Source organism: Microcaecilia unicolor, chromosome 11 (assembly GCF_901765095.1).
Source record: "Microcaecilia unicolor chromosome 11, aMicUni1.1, whole genome shotgun sequence".
Taxonomy (NCBI): Eukaryota; Metazoa; Chordata; class Amphibia; order Gymnophiona; family Siphonopidae; genus Microcaecilia; species Microcaecilia unicolor.
Genome location: NC_044041.1, coordinates 196987359 through 197004168, shown reverse-complemented (window position 1 = coordinate 197004168; position 16810 = coordinate 196987359). Strand labels below are relative to the sequence as shown.

Sequence of the window (16810 nt, the reverse complement as noted above, 5' to 3'; positions counted from 1 at the left end):
TTTGAGAAATTGGGTGCCAACATTCAGAATTGGATCCACGACTTTACTCGTGTTTTCCCAAGAAAGTCGCATATATTTCCAATAGATCGGCAAGATCAAAATGCCCAGACCGCATGCTCCTTGCGTAATAGATGAAGGGGTTTTGACTTTTTTTGGGGGGGTGGGGGTTCAGAAGACTCCAGGTTGTTATTGAGAAGTTGAGTCAGTCCCGTTACATCAATAGAGTTCTACTCTACTCAGAGGATATCAAACTACATCTCCCAATTTGCAACAGAGGCAAAAACCCAGACTGGTACAGCCTGTCTCCGATGACCTGGAGATGTTGTCTAGTCACCCTACATTTGTCCTTGTCTTGGTCTTTCTCTCACCTGGCTGGGGCATCGTCCATTCTTCACATTTAAAGAGCTCGCTAGGTTCAGACTTCTTCCCTAGGCCAGCCACATTCAGGGCCCGGGCTTGGAACTGGTAGAAATGCCCTTCAGTTAGATTGCTTACCTTTAAGATCAGAAATAAAGACAATATTTGTTAATTTATTTATTATTAATTAAAAAAAAATTGTATACCACCTATAACAAGGTAGTTTCCATACAAAACATTCATAATAAAACAGAACAAATATATATACAACAATAAATATGGAACAATAACCTTACATCATCACTCAACAGTCAGGAAATCAAATCTATATGTATATTCAAAAAACACACACAGTTGTGTCTTCAGAAGTTTTCTAAACTGTGTAAAATCGCCACAGTGACGAAGCTGATCAGACAGTGCATTCCACAGGGAGATTCCAGCCGGAACAAAAGTTGAAGCTGGTGTGTCCGCATGGCAAAGACACACCACTACATCAGTCCAAAATAGTAGAATTTTATTCTGGGCTTACGCATGGAAAAATGTCTCCCAAATCCAACAAGCAAGAATAAGATTGTTCTGGGACGTTCTTTTGAATTTTAGAAAAGGGAGGTATGTGGAGGAAGAAAGATGGGATTGGTGTACGGAGCCGGTCTGCACACGAGACAGGGCAAAACTCCACTAATATACTTGCACTGCCCTCGATGTTCACCTACAACATCATGCAAGAGCTCCAGCAAATTCTCCAAATACTTGTGCTACTTTTTCCATTCTGTCTCAAACCTATGAAGACAAATTAATGCTGCAGGAGAGGTTCAGAGAAATTAAGTACATAAGTATTGCCACACTGGGACACACCAAAGGTCCACGAAGCCCAGCATCCTGTTTCCAACAGTGGCCAATCCAGGTCACAAGCACCTGGCAAGTTCCCAAAAAAGTACAATACATATTATGCTGCTTATCCTAGAAATAAACAATTGTGCCTGTGCTCTGTCGAGCATCAAAATATAACAAAATATTTAAACACACATGAATACAAGTGTATTGCTTCTTCAGCTTATTGAGAGTGGAGTAGTCTCATATGTAACACACGATAAAGATTATTTGATCCTAGAAATAAGCAGTGGATTTTCACCAAGTCCATTTTAATAACGGTCTATGGACTTTTCCTTTAGGAAGTCATCCAAACCTTTTTTTAAACCCTGCTAAGCTAACTGCTTTTACTATATTCTCTAGCAACAAATTCCAGAGTTTAATTACATGCTGAGTGAAGAAATATTTTCTCTGATTCATTTGAAATCTTATCTACTATTTTGTAGCTTCATTGCGTGTCCTCTAGTCCTAGTATTTTTGGAAAGAGTAAACAAGCGAAAAATACTAGGACTAGGGGGCACGCAATGAAGCTACAAAATAGTAAATTTAAAATAAATCGGAGAAAATAGTGGTTTTCGTGTGACTTCTCAGGAAGGGAGGGGAGAACATCTCTAACATACCGGATACCACAGGAAATGCTGTGGGTGGCTCAGAAAGGGGAACTTTCCCCTTTAAGTCAATACTTAACTAAGGCATCATGAGCAGTGAGGGGTGCTGGGATGCAACAGAAGCTAAAGATGGCCTCTTACCTTGCAGACTCGCTGAGGGTTAGGCTTTAAATTGACGCTGAGCCATTCAGTCTCGGATGAGTCATGCTGATCCACAAAGTAGCCAAGAATCGCCTTCCCAGCAGTGAACTTGGGAGCTTTCCAACAGATAACCATTTCAGTCTTTCCACAGTTCAGCAGAGCAAAATCATATGGAGCTGATGGGCAATCTGTACTCAGAGACAAGCAAGACCGTGAAGCGTACATGGCAACTTTGGAAGTGCAAGAGGCAGAATAACATCAATTTAAAAGCCATTAATGTTCATAAAACATTAGCTTATGTGTTAAAATGGCTGTTTTAAAATTGTCTGCATTATCCCCTGTATTCGATAAATGGTGCGCAAATTTTCGCATGCAAAATTATGTGTGATCCTGAGATGTGCGCGCAATTCAACTGGCTATTGAGCCAATTAGCAACAATAACTGGGTGCTAAGAAGGGGAAGTTTTGACTGACTACTACTACTACTACTATTTAGCATTTCTATAGCGCTACAAGGCGTACGCAGCGCTGCACAAACATAGAAGAAAGACAGTCCCTGCTCAAAGAGCTTACAATCTACAACCAGTCTAATGCAAATGTTAACAGCAGGGTAAGCTTTGTGCGTAGATGAGGAATCCTATGCTGTCTCTCTGCTGAAATTGTGAGGACTGCTTATCCTCTCACAGAGGTGTAAAATTATACTTTCACCATATGCTGAGGCTCCACAGACACCAAAAGGCAAAAGCGGATTGAACTGCAAACACTTTGCTCTACTTTCTAGAAGGTGCTCTCTGGGACAATCAAAGGGGGAAGGGACATTTAGCCTGGGCCTGAAGCTCCACGGAGGCTTACTTATTTTGTTTTTCATGTATCATTATTTTTGTAATTTTTATAATTTATTTGTTGTATTTGTACCCCACATTTTCCCACCTAATGGCGATGCTCCTTTAAAACTGGAAGTGGTACAGGCTTCTCTGGGGCACAGAGAGGGCCTGGAAGCACTAGCAACCTCCCCTTCATTATTGATTAATTTGTAACTTGCAGCCTGACCTGTTTTATTTGTGAACAATTTTTTTCTGCTCTTTTTTTCCTGTGTCCTCCTACATAAACCACTGTCAAGAGAACGCACACTTCTGCAGCGCCACCTACTGGCACTTATTTGCAAATGCACTGTTGAGACTGTGAAGCACAGAACTGAGCAGATGATTCCCAAAAGACTAACAGCTTGTCTATCTAAATGCTGTGTGCAATCTGTGATGATTTTGTAAAACAGGAAGAATAATACACAATAAAATACAGCGCAATGACACACAGGACTAGATTCTATACATCATGCCTACAAAAATCAAGGTAGAAAGAAAATACACCTAAATTAAGGCATACTTTATAGAATAAGCCTAAATTTCTGTGCAGTTTATATAATATGCCGAGCGCCCCTCTGCATGACTAAATTTAGTTACGGGCAGTTACGCCAAGTAAAACTTGGTGTAAACGCCAACGCCTAAATTACACGTGGACTAGGTGTATTCTCTAACAACACGCATAGATTTTAGAAAAGCCCCTCAAGCCGCCCATGGCCACGCCTCCTTTTCAACTATGCAATTTAGAATTTACACACATCACGTTAAAACACGCTTAGACAGTTCTGCGCGTAAATTCTAATTAATGCCAATTAGTGCCAATAATTGCTTAAGTAATTAAGTTACATCTCAGCATTTACCGCCAGCTGATTTTTACCGTGAGCTAAAAATGCTAGCGTGGCTTTGTAAAAGCCACCCCCCCCCCCCCCCCCCCGGTTTCTTTTCTTTTTCAGTCTCTTTTGTTTAATTTCTGTGTTTACTGCTTGCTGTTTTGTGTGTGTGTGTGTGTGTGTGTGTGTGAGTCTGTTTTATTTATGTTACAATGCACTCAGAAATGGCAGGGAAAAAAAGACCTGTATTTGAGCAGAAAAGCACACCAAATGATATATAAGACCAGGGGCGTAGCCAGCCTTCCGTGGGTGAGGGGTCCAGAGCCCAGGGGGAGGGGGCACATTTTAGCCCTCCCCACGGCGCCGCCCCCCCCCCCCACCGCCGACATTGCCGCCCCCCCTCCCGCCGTGAACCCGCCGCCGCTGCAGCCTACCTTTACTTTTGCTGGCGGGGGATCCCACTCCCCGCCAGCCGAGGTCTTCTTCTCAGTTGCTTCCTGCTCTTCAGGACGTCAGCAAACAAATTGAAGAGCAGGAAGGACTGAGAAGACGTCGGCTGGCGGGGAGTGGGATCCCCCGCCAGCAAAAGTAAAGGTAGGCGGCGGCGGGGGCGGGTTCGCCATGAGGGGGGTCCTGGGGTGAATCTGCGGGGGCCCCGGCCCCCTCAGGCCCCACGTAGCTACGCCACTGTATAAGACTACCACCAATAAAACACCCCTAATGGTAAAAATAATCAAAACAGGTGTCTACTGGATAAATACTGGAAAAAACATCACTTCTCCTAGGACTCTCTCACCCCTCACCTGGCTTCTCTTGAGTATCAATCAGTTTTTCAGCTTTTTCTGTTCTAAGTAACAAAATGTATAGATTTGATTGTGCCAAAAGCGGTGGAATCAGATACACACTACATGCCCAATAGTATCTAATAGGACCCCAAGAAGCCCTAATTAGCTGGAAAATATGTACAATTCATAAACACCTAAGAAAAAAAAGCCTTATATATATATAAGCGATACCGCCATTCACCTAAAAATACACATTTCATTGCCAGGACTGTCATTTCCACAGGGAACTGATTGGATGAACGTTCAGAACACACCTCAGGACTAAATGAGTTTGTCATGTGTCGGGTGGTGGTTCCTTTAGTAGGGACGTTGTGCTTGTTTCCTCTCTTGATTAGTACTTACATACGGCTTCATTGACAACTAGCGGAGCGGACTCTGGAGACTGTGGGCCGACGCCGGCTTCGTTGACGGCCTTCACACAGAACACATACTCCTTCCCCGTCTGGAGTTCTGGGACGGTGAACCTGCAAAACATATGTTTGTTTTTTTGTTGGAGGTGTGGTTGCTACTTGGCCCAGGTCAGCCCAAAGAGGATGGTCCAGTTCTGGTTTTGTCCTCTTCCATATAGGGGCCTGTGTAGATGCAATGGGGGAAAACCAGGGCTGGATCAGCTTCTCTGCATCGACCTCAGCAGCACCATAATTAAAGATACTCATATTACAAACTGGGTTGTGATGTTAAATATACCTTTTCGTTTTCACAGTATACTGGTCTATACATGAGACAGGGCAAGCAGACCGAAATGTATTACAGCTCACAAGAAATACAGAAGGAGACTGGAATTCTGGATCATAGGGGCGTATCTGGACTTCAGCGGTAGGGGGGGGGCCAGAGCCGAGGTGAGGGGGCACATTTTAGCCCCCCCCCCGGTGCCGCCGACACCCCCCCTCCTGCCATTGCCGACACCCCCTGCCGCCGCCAGCACCACCTCCAACAAGTTTGACCCCCCCATCTCGTCGCCCCCGCCCACCATGCATCGCCATTTGTACCTTTCCTGGCGGGGGACCCAACCCCCCGCCAGCCGAATTCTTCTTCCTGCGTTTGGTTTCTTCTGAGTCTGATGTCCTGCAGATCGCAAGGCTTCGTTCTGTTTCTGTGAGTCTGACGTCAGCAGAACGTCAGACTCAGAAGAAACCAAACGCAGGAAGAAGACTTCGGCTGGCGGGGATTGGGGTCCCCCGCCAGCAAAGGTACAGACTGCGACGGCGGGTTGGCGGAGGGGTTGAGAGGGGCGTCGGTAGGGGGGTCCAGGGCCAAATTTACGGGGGCCCAGGCCCCCGTGGCCCCATAGCAGCTACGCCCCTGGACCATAGCCCTAAACGTATCCCAAATTTCAGGTTTTTACCCACTGGTTGATTTTGCCCTATCTATTGCCTCTTCTTCGTGGTCATGGTGCAGAGGTGTCAGGGAGCATGTCGCATAGGGTGTGATTCTGGCTCGGTATTCTGCTGAATGGGGGCTCCTCTATCCCCTAGCAGCACCTTGTTATGCTATTCTAAAGGTGTTTTCCTGAGCAGAGAAGACGTAATGAGGGCCCCTTGGTAAGACATTGATAGCACATCGCTAAACTGGCCTGTCTTAACCATCTTGCAATTGCCCATTTGTGTCACTTTTTCTTCTACTGACTGCTTTGCAGCCTACACAAAGGGGAAAATGTTATAGATGGTGCTCGGCGCTGAACGGTATTCTACGAAGCGCGTTCCGGAATCAGCGTCCTGTATAGGATAGTGAGTAGCGCCGGCATTTGCACTTAACTTTGGGTGTGAGCAGTTACACCAACTGAAACCAGGTGCAAATCCCGGCACACAAATTGGGTGCGGATCCCCCGAATTCTATAATGCTGTACGCGTTTTAGGGAAAACCCCCTGACCCGCTCATGCCCCTCCCATGTCCACACCCCCTTTGCAAAGCCACACAAAAACACTTAGGTGCTATTCTATAAATGGGAGCCTAAGAGTGTTTTCGCACGGATCTGCCGCTTCGGCACCTTGCAACTGTTAGAACGCTTTTTTTGTGCTGAAACTTTGGCACGGAAGTAGCATCTAATGTTTGGCACCATCAATAAAAGGTCCACTAAACTGTGCCATTCATCCTGGACCAGCAGAAAGCCATCCCCTCATGGAACACATCCTCGTAACCTTGGCTTTAGCAAATGGATCATTCTCAGAAGAGGTTTAACATGCTTGTGGACGACATGCGCGGTTGACCTTCCTTGCTGTGCCTGGTGCCTGCATGAATGGAGCAACACTAGACTTGCAAGGCTCACCTGTTGTCTGTCACCGGTTTGTTGTTGACGGTCTGCCACTCAGTCTCACCAGACTCACGGCAGTAGATGTAGTAACCGAGCAGCTCATGGTCATCGTCCTTCTTGTCCCACTCCACCACAGCAGAGGTCTTGGTGTCTCTGTAAGCTACCACATGTTCAGGAGGAGGCGGAGGAACTGGAAAGGCAAAATAAGTAGAAAGTACTCGTATTTGGACCATGGTTCCGCATGTTTGATTACTGTTCCTAGAAAACATGTCATCCATTAATTACGAGTGACATCAGCCGGCTCCGTAGAGGCAGTCATACATGAAACAGGACTCTGCTTCCAAGACCAAGGGGTTCTATTTGTCCCCAAATATTTTGGTCTCTGTAGCCGTCCACACTACCCACAGGCCTCTCTAGAAACTCAAATAGTCTCTTTTAGCCACTTGCATGGCGTGAGTCTGGGCCACCAGCTCCCAGGCCGCTGTGAGTCTGGGCCACGAGTGCTGCCACAGTTGCAGGGGACACCCAAGGCAATCTGCTGCCCGAGGCAAGCGAAGAGATGATGATGACCCCTCCCGCCCTCCCGAGGCATTCTAACCCCCCCTCCAAATTCCCTCCTCAGAGCTACAATCAGGGAGTAAGGTGGTTGAGAGTGATTGAAAACTACAAACTGACAGGAGCCAAGCAATTAAGTTTATAACAAAATCATGAAAATACTTAAACCATAAGACCAAAGTGGAACAGCCCAATGGAGTCAAACCACACACAAAATGAACAATGGATTTTCCAAAGATCGGTCTCGCTGCTGTGTTCTGGGCGGTCTGAAGTTTCTTGACTAAATATTATTCCCACCTTCCTATAACCCCCCCCCCCAAAAAAAACCCCCCAACAACTCTGTAATATCAGATTCCACGTACATAAGCTTTAACAGCGCACTTGAGTTACCTAATGTGTTGACGGCAGAAATGGGCTCGCTGGGTAGTGATGGAGTGCTTATACCATATTTGTTCACAGACAGTACACGGAAACAGTACGGAGTCCCTTTAACAAGATCAAAGACGGCACATCTCGGAGAGTCCACGGCAGCCTCCAGATTCACCCTCTGCCAGCTGTCGGTGCCAGCGATTGACTGTGTGGGGAGGGGGAGAGGAACAAGGTTAAAAGTAAAAAGGAACCAGTTACCTGTAGAACAGGAGTTCTCAACCCAGCCCTCCGTACATACCTAGCCGGTCAGTTTTTCAGGATATCCACAATGAATATACATGAGATAGATAAGCATAGAATTGAGGTAGTGCATACAAATTAATCTCATACATAGTCATCGTGGATATCCTGAAAAAACCTGAATGGACAGGTGTATCCCGAGCACTGGGTTGCGAACCCCTGCTATAAGGGTAATCACTATGTGACATATTTTATTTATGTACTTTTTTTTTTCCAAAAGCTTAGTCTGACCAGGGCAGTGCACAATACAGGGGACGTCCCTACAACTTTTCATTTGATCCTTCAATCTAGGTTTTTTTTTTTAATGTTTCAATCATTTTTATTGATGGTAAAATACAGGCAACACCAGGTAAACTAGATTGTACAATGCCGTGCACAATTGACAAATAATCAGTACCATCAACACATTTTCTCCTCTTTTTCCCCTCCCCCCCCGTACTAACTCACTCTCCGTCTCTTCCCTAACATCCCTACTCCCCCGCCCTCCTACCCCACCCTTAACACTCTACTCTTTATAACAACTAAAAACATATGTTACAGTGGTGTAGCGGGGGTGGTTGCCACCCAGGGCGGATCGCCACTGCACCCCCCCCCCCCGGGTGCAGACCAACACGACACCCCCCACTGGCGTGGACCCCCACCTCCCCACCGGCATAGCGCCACCCCGACACGGTCCCCACCTGCCTACGAGTTCCATCCATCTGCAGCGCTGCTGTAAAGAAGAAATCGCTTCGTCGGCCCTTCCCTCACTCACTGTGTCCCGCCCTCTGACGTAACTTCCTATTTCCTCAAGGGCGGGACACAGTGAGTGAGGGAAGGGCCGACGAAGCGATTTCTTCTTTACAGCAGCGCTGCAGATGGATGGAGCTCGTAGGCAGGTGGGGACCGTGTCGGGGGGGAGGCGCTGCGCCGGGGGGTGGACGGATGCACCCCCCCACCCGTTGACACCCGGGGCGGACCGCCCCCACCGCCCCGCCCTTGCTACGCCACTGATATGTTATCAATGAAGATCAACACGAACCTGTTACTTGTGTGTGCATGATATCAGTGGCATAGGAAAGGGGGGGGCGGGAGGGGCGGTCCGCCTCGGGTGGACGCGCTCAGGGGGGTGCCGGCCCCGCTGGTTCCCTGCTCCCTCTGCCCCGGAACAGGTTACTTCCTGTTCCTGGGCAGAGAGAGCAGGGAACCAGCGGGGCCAACGCAGCTCCGAGTGACGTGCACTCGGGGCGGATCAGCCCTCCCGCAGGTAAGAATGCGGTCCGGGGGGGGGGGTCGCTCTGTAGGGGGGGGTGCGCCACAGAGGGGGGGTCGCGCCATGCTGCACCCAGGGGGGGGGGGTGCGCAGCGGCGACCCGCCCCGGGTGGCATTAGCCCTCGCTACGGCACTGCATGATATTACCCTCCCCTTAGGATCTGTTCTTCATTCTCATCATAAAATTCCAAAATGTCCTTCATCACAAACAGAAAACGTATCCACAATATCAGTGTCTCTGGTAACATTCAATAACTTATACACACAAACCAGGACTCATAGCCACCAACTTCAAGAGAGTGCTGTAAAACAGTTCACACCAGTATAATATAATATAAATATTTTTTATGTGTATAGAGTACCCTCAGATATTTACCACTATTACTGCAGTCAATAATGCTGCTACAAAGTGGCATAGCACTTCTTTCATCAGGTAACTCTAACAAATTTTTTGGGAGGAGCAACATATGCTCATTTTTTTTATGCTTCCCAATCACCTCAGTGCTATAAAATCGCTTATCACTTTTAAAATTGTATATACTAGGTGAAAATTGTGCACTTATCTCTTAAGTTCTTGCCTCCCTGGCAGAACTATCTTGCCTTGCTGAAACATTCGTCAGTTGCCTTCCCCTGAAACCGCCCGACTCCGCGGGGTTTCAATCACTTTCCTCAGGGACAAGGGTTAAGGCTGCATAATTCTTTTCTTCCTCATTCTTTTTTCTCTCAAGGAATCCACAAGCCTTAACCCTTGTCCCTGAGGAAAGTGATTGAAACCCGGCGGAGTCGGGCGGTTTCAGGGGAAGGCAACTGACGAATGTTTCAGCAAGGCAAGATAGTTCTGCCAGGGAGGCAAGAACTTAAGAGATAAGTGCACAGTTTTCACCTAGTATATACAATTTTAAAAGTGATAAGCGATTTTATAGCACTGAGGTGATTGGGAAGCATATGAAATGAGCATATGTTGCTCTCCCCAAAAAATTTGTTAGAGTTACCTGATGAAAGAAGTGCTATGCCACTTTGTAGCAGCATTATTGACTGCAGTAATAGTGGTAAATATCTGAGGGTACTCTATACACATAAAAAATATTTCTATTATATTATACTGGTGTGAACTGTTTTACAGCACTCTCTTGGAGTTGGTGGCTATGAGTCCTTCATCACAAACAAGCATTTACGAAGAGAAAACCTCAGAACCCAACCAATCTGTCCTTTCTCCCTTCTTACTGCAAGAATACCAACCCTACCTATCCTCTAGCTTTGTCTTCACTTCCTGGCAACTGTCCTGGACCTTCCTGAACTCCGTTACTGCTTTTGCCTTCGTCGCTTCCCTTGAGAGACCAATTCCATGAAGAAAAATTTCCTAATGTTACACCTGAGTCCAGGGGCATAGCCAGACCTCGAAGGAAGGGGGGGGGGCAGAGCCCAAGGTGGGGGGGGGGTGCACATTTTAGCCCACCACCCCCGCTTCCGCCCCCTCCGCCGCCGCTGCTGCAAAAGTACCTTGGCTGGCGGGGGTCCCCAACCCCCACCCAATGAAGCGTAGGTCTGTCCCGCGCTGGTCTCGTATTGCCTCTCCTGTTTTCAGCGCGCCCTGTACGCTCAGTTTCATTGAAACGACAGCACGCACAGCGCCACTGAAGACAGGAAATGCAAAATGAGACAGCACGGGACAGACAAATGCTTCAGCTGGCGGGGATTGGGGACCCCTGCCAGCCAAACCGGGGGGCCCCAGAGCCAATTTTGGGGGCCCAGGCCCCCATGGCCCCTGGTAGCTACACCACTGCCTGAGTCTACCCCGATTGTTCTAGAATTTCTCCTGAAAAGTAGAACCGCACACATTCCAAAAACTGACCTGAAATCAGAGCCTATATTAAGGGGGTGCAGCCAGGACAGTTGCTCTGTACGGGGGGGGGGGGGGGGTCTCAAGACCACCTGAAGCTGAAGGAAGCGTAGCCTGCTGCCAGGTTTGGGGATCCCTCCCAAATTTCTGCCCTGGGACCAGTATGTGAGAGAGTCACCCTCCAGTGGACTTGAAGTCTTTTGAAACACGTAGCCAGTAAATGCTTTGCAAAACCCACAATATACCTTTGTCCATGTATTTTGCTTCTCTCGTCTCTGCTATACCTTTTCCACATAGTAGCTCACTGGCTCCCTGCCTCTGGGGTCTGGCTCGTTCCAGGCAATCACCAAGTAATCCTCGCTGACCTCAGCTGCGTGGACATTAGTTGGTGGCAAAGGAATCTTAATGTTTCCTAGGAGAAACCAAAATTAGCAAATTTACTGTGTGTTATAAACAAAATTAATGAATAGAAGTCATAGTAACATAGTAGATGACGGCAGAAAAAGACCTGCACGGTCCATCCAGTCTGCCCAACAAGATAACTCATATTTGCTGCTTTTTGTGTATACCCTACTTTGATTTGTACCTGTCCTCTTCAGGGCACAGACCGTATAAGTCTGCCACGCACTATCCCCGCCTCCCAACCACCAGCCCTGCCTCCCAACCACCGGCTCTGGCACAGACCGTATAAGTCTGCCCAGCACTATCCCCGCCTCCCAACCACCAGCCTCGCCTCCCGATCTCGACTAAGCTCCTGAGGATCCATTCCTTCGGCACAGGATTCCTTTATGCTTATCCCACGCATGTTTGAATTCCGTTACCGTTTTCATTTCCACCACCTCCCGCGGGAGGGCATTCCAAGCGTCCACCACCCTCTCCGTGAAAAAATACTTCCTGACATTTTTCTTGAGTCTGCCCCCCCTTCAATCTCATTTCATGTCCTCTCGTTCTACCGCCTTCCCATCTCCGGAAAAGGTTCGTTTGCGGATTAATACCTTTCAAATATTTGAACGTCTGTATCATATCACCCCTGTTTCTCCTTTCCTCCAGGGTATACATGTTCAGGTCCGCAAGTCTCTCCTCATACGTCTTGTAACGCACATCCCATACCATTCTCGTAGCTTTTCTTTGCACCGCTTCAATTCTTTTTACATCCTTAACAAGATACGGCCTCTGAACACAATACTCCAGGTGGGGCCTCATTAGAGTTACCCTAATAACCTTGTGTTGTCATGATTTATCTATTTATTTACTTAAAACATGCTTATAGCCTACTCATCATAATATTTCTAGGTGGATAACAATGCAATAATAGATAAGATGACATATTCAAAAAGAACCAGCATACAACAACAATAAAATGGAAAACAATACATAAATAAGCAAAAATGCAATAATAAAATAAACATCTAACAAGTACAGGGCCTACAATGGCAACCTATATAAATAAATATAAGAACATATGAATAGTCATACTGGGTCAGACCAATGGTCCATCTAGCCCAGGATCCTGTTTCCAACAGTGGCCAATCCAGGTCACAAGTACCTGACAAAAACCCAAATAGTAGCAAGATTCCATTCTACCAATCCCAGGGCAAGCAGTGGCTTCCCCCATGTCCATCTCAATAACAGACTACGGACTTTTCCTCCAGGAACTTGTCCGAGCATTTTTTAAATCCAGATACGCTAACTGCTGTTACCATATCCTCTGGCAGCGAGTTCCAGAGCTTAACTATTTGTTGAGTGAAAAAATATTTCCTGCTATCTGTTTTAAAAGTGTTTCCATGTAACTTCATTGAGTGTCCTCTAGTCTTTGTACTTTTTGAAAGAGTAAAAAATGGATTCACTTCTACTCGTTCTACACCACTCAGGATTTTGTAGACCTCAATCGTATCTCCCCTCAGCCGTCTCTTTTCCAAGCTGAAGAGCCCTAACCTCTTTGGCCTTTCCTCATACGAGAGGAGTTCCATCCCTTTATGGTTTTGGTTGCTCTTCTTTGAACCTTTTCTAATTCTGCTACATCTTTTTTGAGCTACGACAACCAGAATTGAACAAAGTACTCAAGGTGAGGTCGCTTTTGATTTTAAGGGCCCAATATTTAGCCCACGGTAGAAAGTGGCTTGTAAGCAGCTCACAGCCACGGGCTAAAAGATCATGCAGAGACATACATACATTTAGCTGTTTTAAGAAGGGACGTTCTCGGATCTTTACCCTATTCCATCACCCACAGAAAGAGCAGGTACAAGAGTAGGCAGGTAGGGCACTCCTGTACCTGCACATCCTGTGGGCAGTTTCCAGAGGGAAAGTACCAGGGTAGTGGTTTTCCTTTGAAAATTAGTTACAAAGTCTGTGGGTACAGAAGCCCCCTGTTCTGCACCAATGCTGGCTACTGTAAACTCCCTCATATAACCACACTGAAACTTTCAGTTCACCGTAGGCTCAATACTACTGGTCGAATAGGAGTAGGGTTACCATATGTCCGGGCAACCGGGCGGGTTTTGCCAATCTGCCCATTTGTCCGGATTTCAGGACAAACGGGCAGGCTGGTGGGCGGGCCGTCCTACCCGCCAGCCTGCCCGTTTGTCCAGAAATCCAGACAAACGGGCAGATTGCTAGCCTCCCCTCCCCTTAGTTACTACTGCCCTGGTGGTCTAGTGACCTCTTCCGCCTTCGGGGCAGGAAAGAGCCCCCTCTTTCCTGCCCGGAGCGCTGCCCTGCATGCATCCTTCCTGGGAGCCAATTCAAAATGGCCGCCAAGAGTTGAAGTGACCTCGCGAGACTTCAACTCTCGGCGGCCATTTTGAATCAGCGCCGAGATCAGCAAACAGGAAGGATGCATGCAGGGCAGCGCTCCGGGCAGGAAAGAGGGGGCTCTTTCCTGCCCCAAAGAGGTCATTAGACCACCAGGGCAGTAGTAAGGTAAGGGGAGGGGGGTGACGGGGCGGGGGGGGGTGATGGGGTGTGTGACAGGGGCGGAGCGAGGGCGTGAAAGGGGGCGGGGCATGTGTCCTCCTTTTGGGGGGACAAAATATGGTAACCCTAAATAGGAGGTAATTCTCTAAGGATCATCTGAAGTTAGGCGCCAGGATGAGTCGCACTGTTCCCTCTAAGCTGAGTGAGAGTCCTCCACCAGCATTGCTGCCAACAGGGGGCGGTGCTTCAATACTGTGTTTTCAATTGCTACGAACAGGCAGGTTCCCTGGAGTCCTGCAGAGCTTGCCTGTCCTTCGCTATTGGAAATGTGCTAGTAAAACAGCGCCACCCACTGGCAGGACTGTAGGCGGAGGACTCCTGCTCAGCTTAGAAGGAACAGTGATGTGGATTCTATAACAGCATTGCATGTGCAATTGTTATTATAGAATACTAGCGTAAGTCCGCAGTTAGGCGCATAACTTTAGGCAGGAACACTTAGGCTAGCTGAAAGGCTGGTGTAAATGTTTGTGCCTAAAAGCAGGTGGTTAGGGGCGTAAATTCTAATATTTTATAACCCATGAGCATAAATGGTACGCATGCCCCGAGCCACCCATGCCCCTCCCGGCTCCGTATTCCCTTGCAGTTGCCTGCTCTGGAATTTGAGCATACAATGTATAGAATACCGACTAATGGCAGTTAAATGTATAACTGCTAATTAGTGCCAATTAGCACCAATTAAGACATATTATAGTCAATAATTGGTCGTTAATATCAATTAGCAGATAATTAATCTATTAAGTTATGCATACAACTGAAACTATTCTATAACTTACACACCCAGCGCTCATTTATTTATTGCATTTGTACCCCACATTTTCCCACCTATTTCCAGGCTCAATGTGGCTTACATAATACCGTCAGAGGCATTTGCCCAGTCGGTGGATAACAAATACAAAGTTGTATAGTGATCGTATGAGGTATAAGTGGAGGGTCGGAATGGATGAAGATTGTGTGTTGTCCTGTTCGATCATAGACATGCTGTGTTGGTAGGTGAAGAGGGTTACGTGGGGTCGTTGGAGTAGGCCTTTTTGAAGAGGTTGGTTTTTAGTGATTTCCTGAAGTTCAAGTGGTCGTGGATTGTTTTCACAGCTTTTGGGAGCCCATTCCATAGTTGTGCGCTTATGTAGGAGAAGCCGGCTGCGTAAGTTGTTTTGCATTTCAGTCCTTTGCAATTTGGGTAGTGTAGGTTTAGGTAGGATCTTTGCATGCGAAGTGTAGAATTAGGTGTCCGGGGTTAGTGTATTTGTGAAATATCATTATTTATTATTTATTTTATTTGTATCCCACCTTTACCCAAAGCGGGTAACAACATAACATACATGCAATTAATAAAAACTCTAAAATAGAGTCAACCCCCCCCCCTTGCAGACAGCATTGAAAAGAAGGAGAAAAGCCGTCGAGCTATGGAGTTACCTTCCAGGTCATCTTTGGAAATCACGATCTGCTTGAAGTCATCATAAGGGATCACTGGTGAAAAGAAGGAACCTGAGATTAGTCCAGCAGGAAAGGGCGGGACAAATGCTTCAGCTGACAAGGGTTGGGGACCCCCGCCAGTCAAACCAGGGGCCCAAGAGCTAATCTTACAGATACGCTACATTTTATATATTTTTTCCAGAGTCTTTTTCAAGACTACCCATTAGCATATCCATTTTTCAAGCTACGAGGATCATTTTTTTTTGTTACATTTGTACCCCGCGCTTTCCCACTCATCGCAGGCTCAATGCGGCTTACATGGGGCAACGGAGGGTTAAGTGACTTGCCCAGAGTCACAAGGAGCTGCCTGTGCCTGAAGTGGGAATCGAACTCAGTTCCTCAGTTCCCCAGGACCAAAGTCCACCACCCTAGAAAATCTGATAACAAATCCTTTTTTCAACCCATGAGGATCATTCAAGACTCCTGGGGCAGGCCTGTGGCCGAACCACAGTACTGTGTCGAGTCTGTGAATAAAGCTGTTTCCTTTATTACCATAGTCCCGTCTCCCTGGAGTCATTGGTCCATTTCCCACTGCATATTTGATAGTCTTGTTTACGTGGGAGTTTGTGTTCATCCCCCCTGTAGCTACATTACTGGCTGGGCTCCCTCCCATGGTCTGAATATCGGCCCCAAAGTGATTTAACCGGCCAGGAGGGTCCTAGCCAGTTAAACTGCTTTTGTGGGACTATCCACTGATAATCAGTGGCAGTTAACTGCTTAGTGCCACTAAATATCTGCACAGCCACTAAAGCCGTAGCCAGTTAATCTGTGGGCGGGCTGGAGGCCGAATCGGCACTTAAGTGGTTAAGTCCCGAAATTCAACATTCAAGTGCCTAACCTTAACCAGACAAATCGGACCTCATAAAACTCAGTCCTCTCTTTGTCCAGTTTCACTTATGCGATTAAGTGCTGAATAAAGCAGTTAACCGCACAAGAGACAGCCGACTGCATAAACCTGGATATGGCCTGTCATTGAATATCCAGGCAAAAAAAAAATGCTATTTACTCTGTAACATTTTTCTATGCATATCCAGGGCCGGTGAAAGGGTTGTGCCTTGTGCCTACCCTGCTGAGATGGACTTACTCATAGTGCCAACCATAAGGAGCAGAAGGAGGAGCCTGGGGAGCTGTGGCTCAATCTCCTGTCACACCACTAGGCCCACTCAGTTCTCTCTTTGGCTGGAAGTGGTGTTGGCAGTAATAACAGTCCACCATGTCAGCTATACTTGTTTTTGTTTTTTTTGTTGTTGTTGTTTTTTTGTGTTGGTTTTTTTGTTTGTTTTTGTT

General features: G+C 47.0%; 1 protein-coding gene across 2 annotated transcripts in view; it reads right to left on the bottom strand.

Annotated features, from left to right (window-relative positions):
* The window catches only part of MYOM3 (myomesin 3), a 104309-nt gene that overhangs the window by 41721 nt on the left and 45778 nt on the right, over positions 1 to 16810 (bottom strand). For both annotated transcript variants that reach the window (XM_030218635.1, XM_030218636.1), the window contains exons 13-19: positions 15464 to 15517; positions 11362 to 11489; positions 7707 to 7890; positions 6777 to 6951; positions 4853 to 4974; positions 1977 to 2164; positions 369 to 495 (exon numbers count right to left, since the gene is read on the bottom strand). In XM_030218635.1, the coding sequence (XP_030074495.1) occupies positions 369 to 495; positions 1977 to 2164; positions 4853 to 4974; positions 6777 to 6951; positions 7707 to 7890; positions 11362 to 11489; positions 15464 to 15517 (978 nt within the window). The remainder of the gene's footprint in view (positions 1 to 368; positions 496 to 1976; positions 2165 to 4852; positions 4975 to 6776; positions 6952 to 7706; positions 7891 to 11361; positions 11490 to 15463; positions 15518 to 16810) is intronic.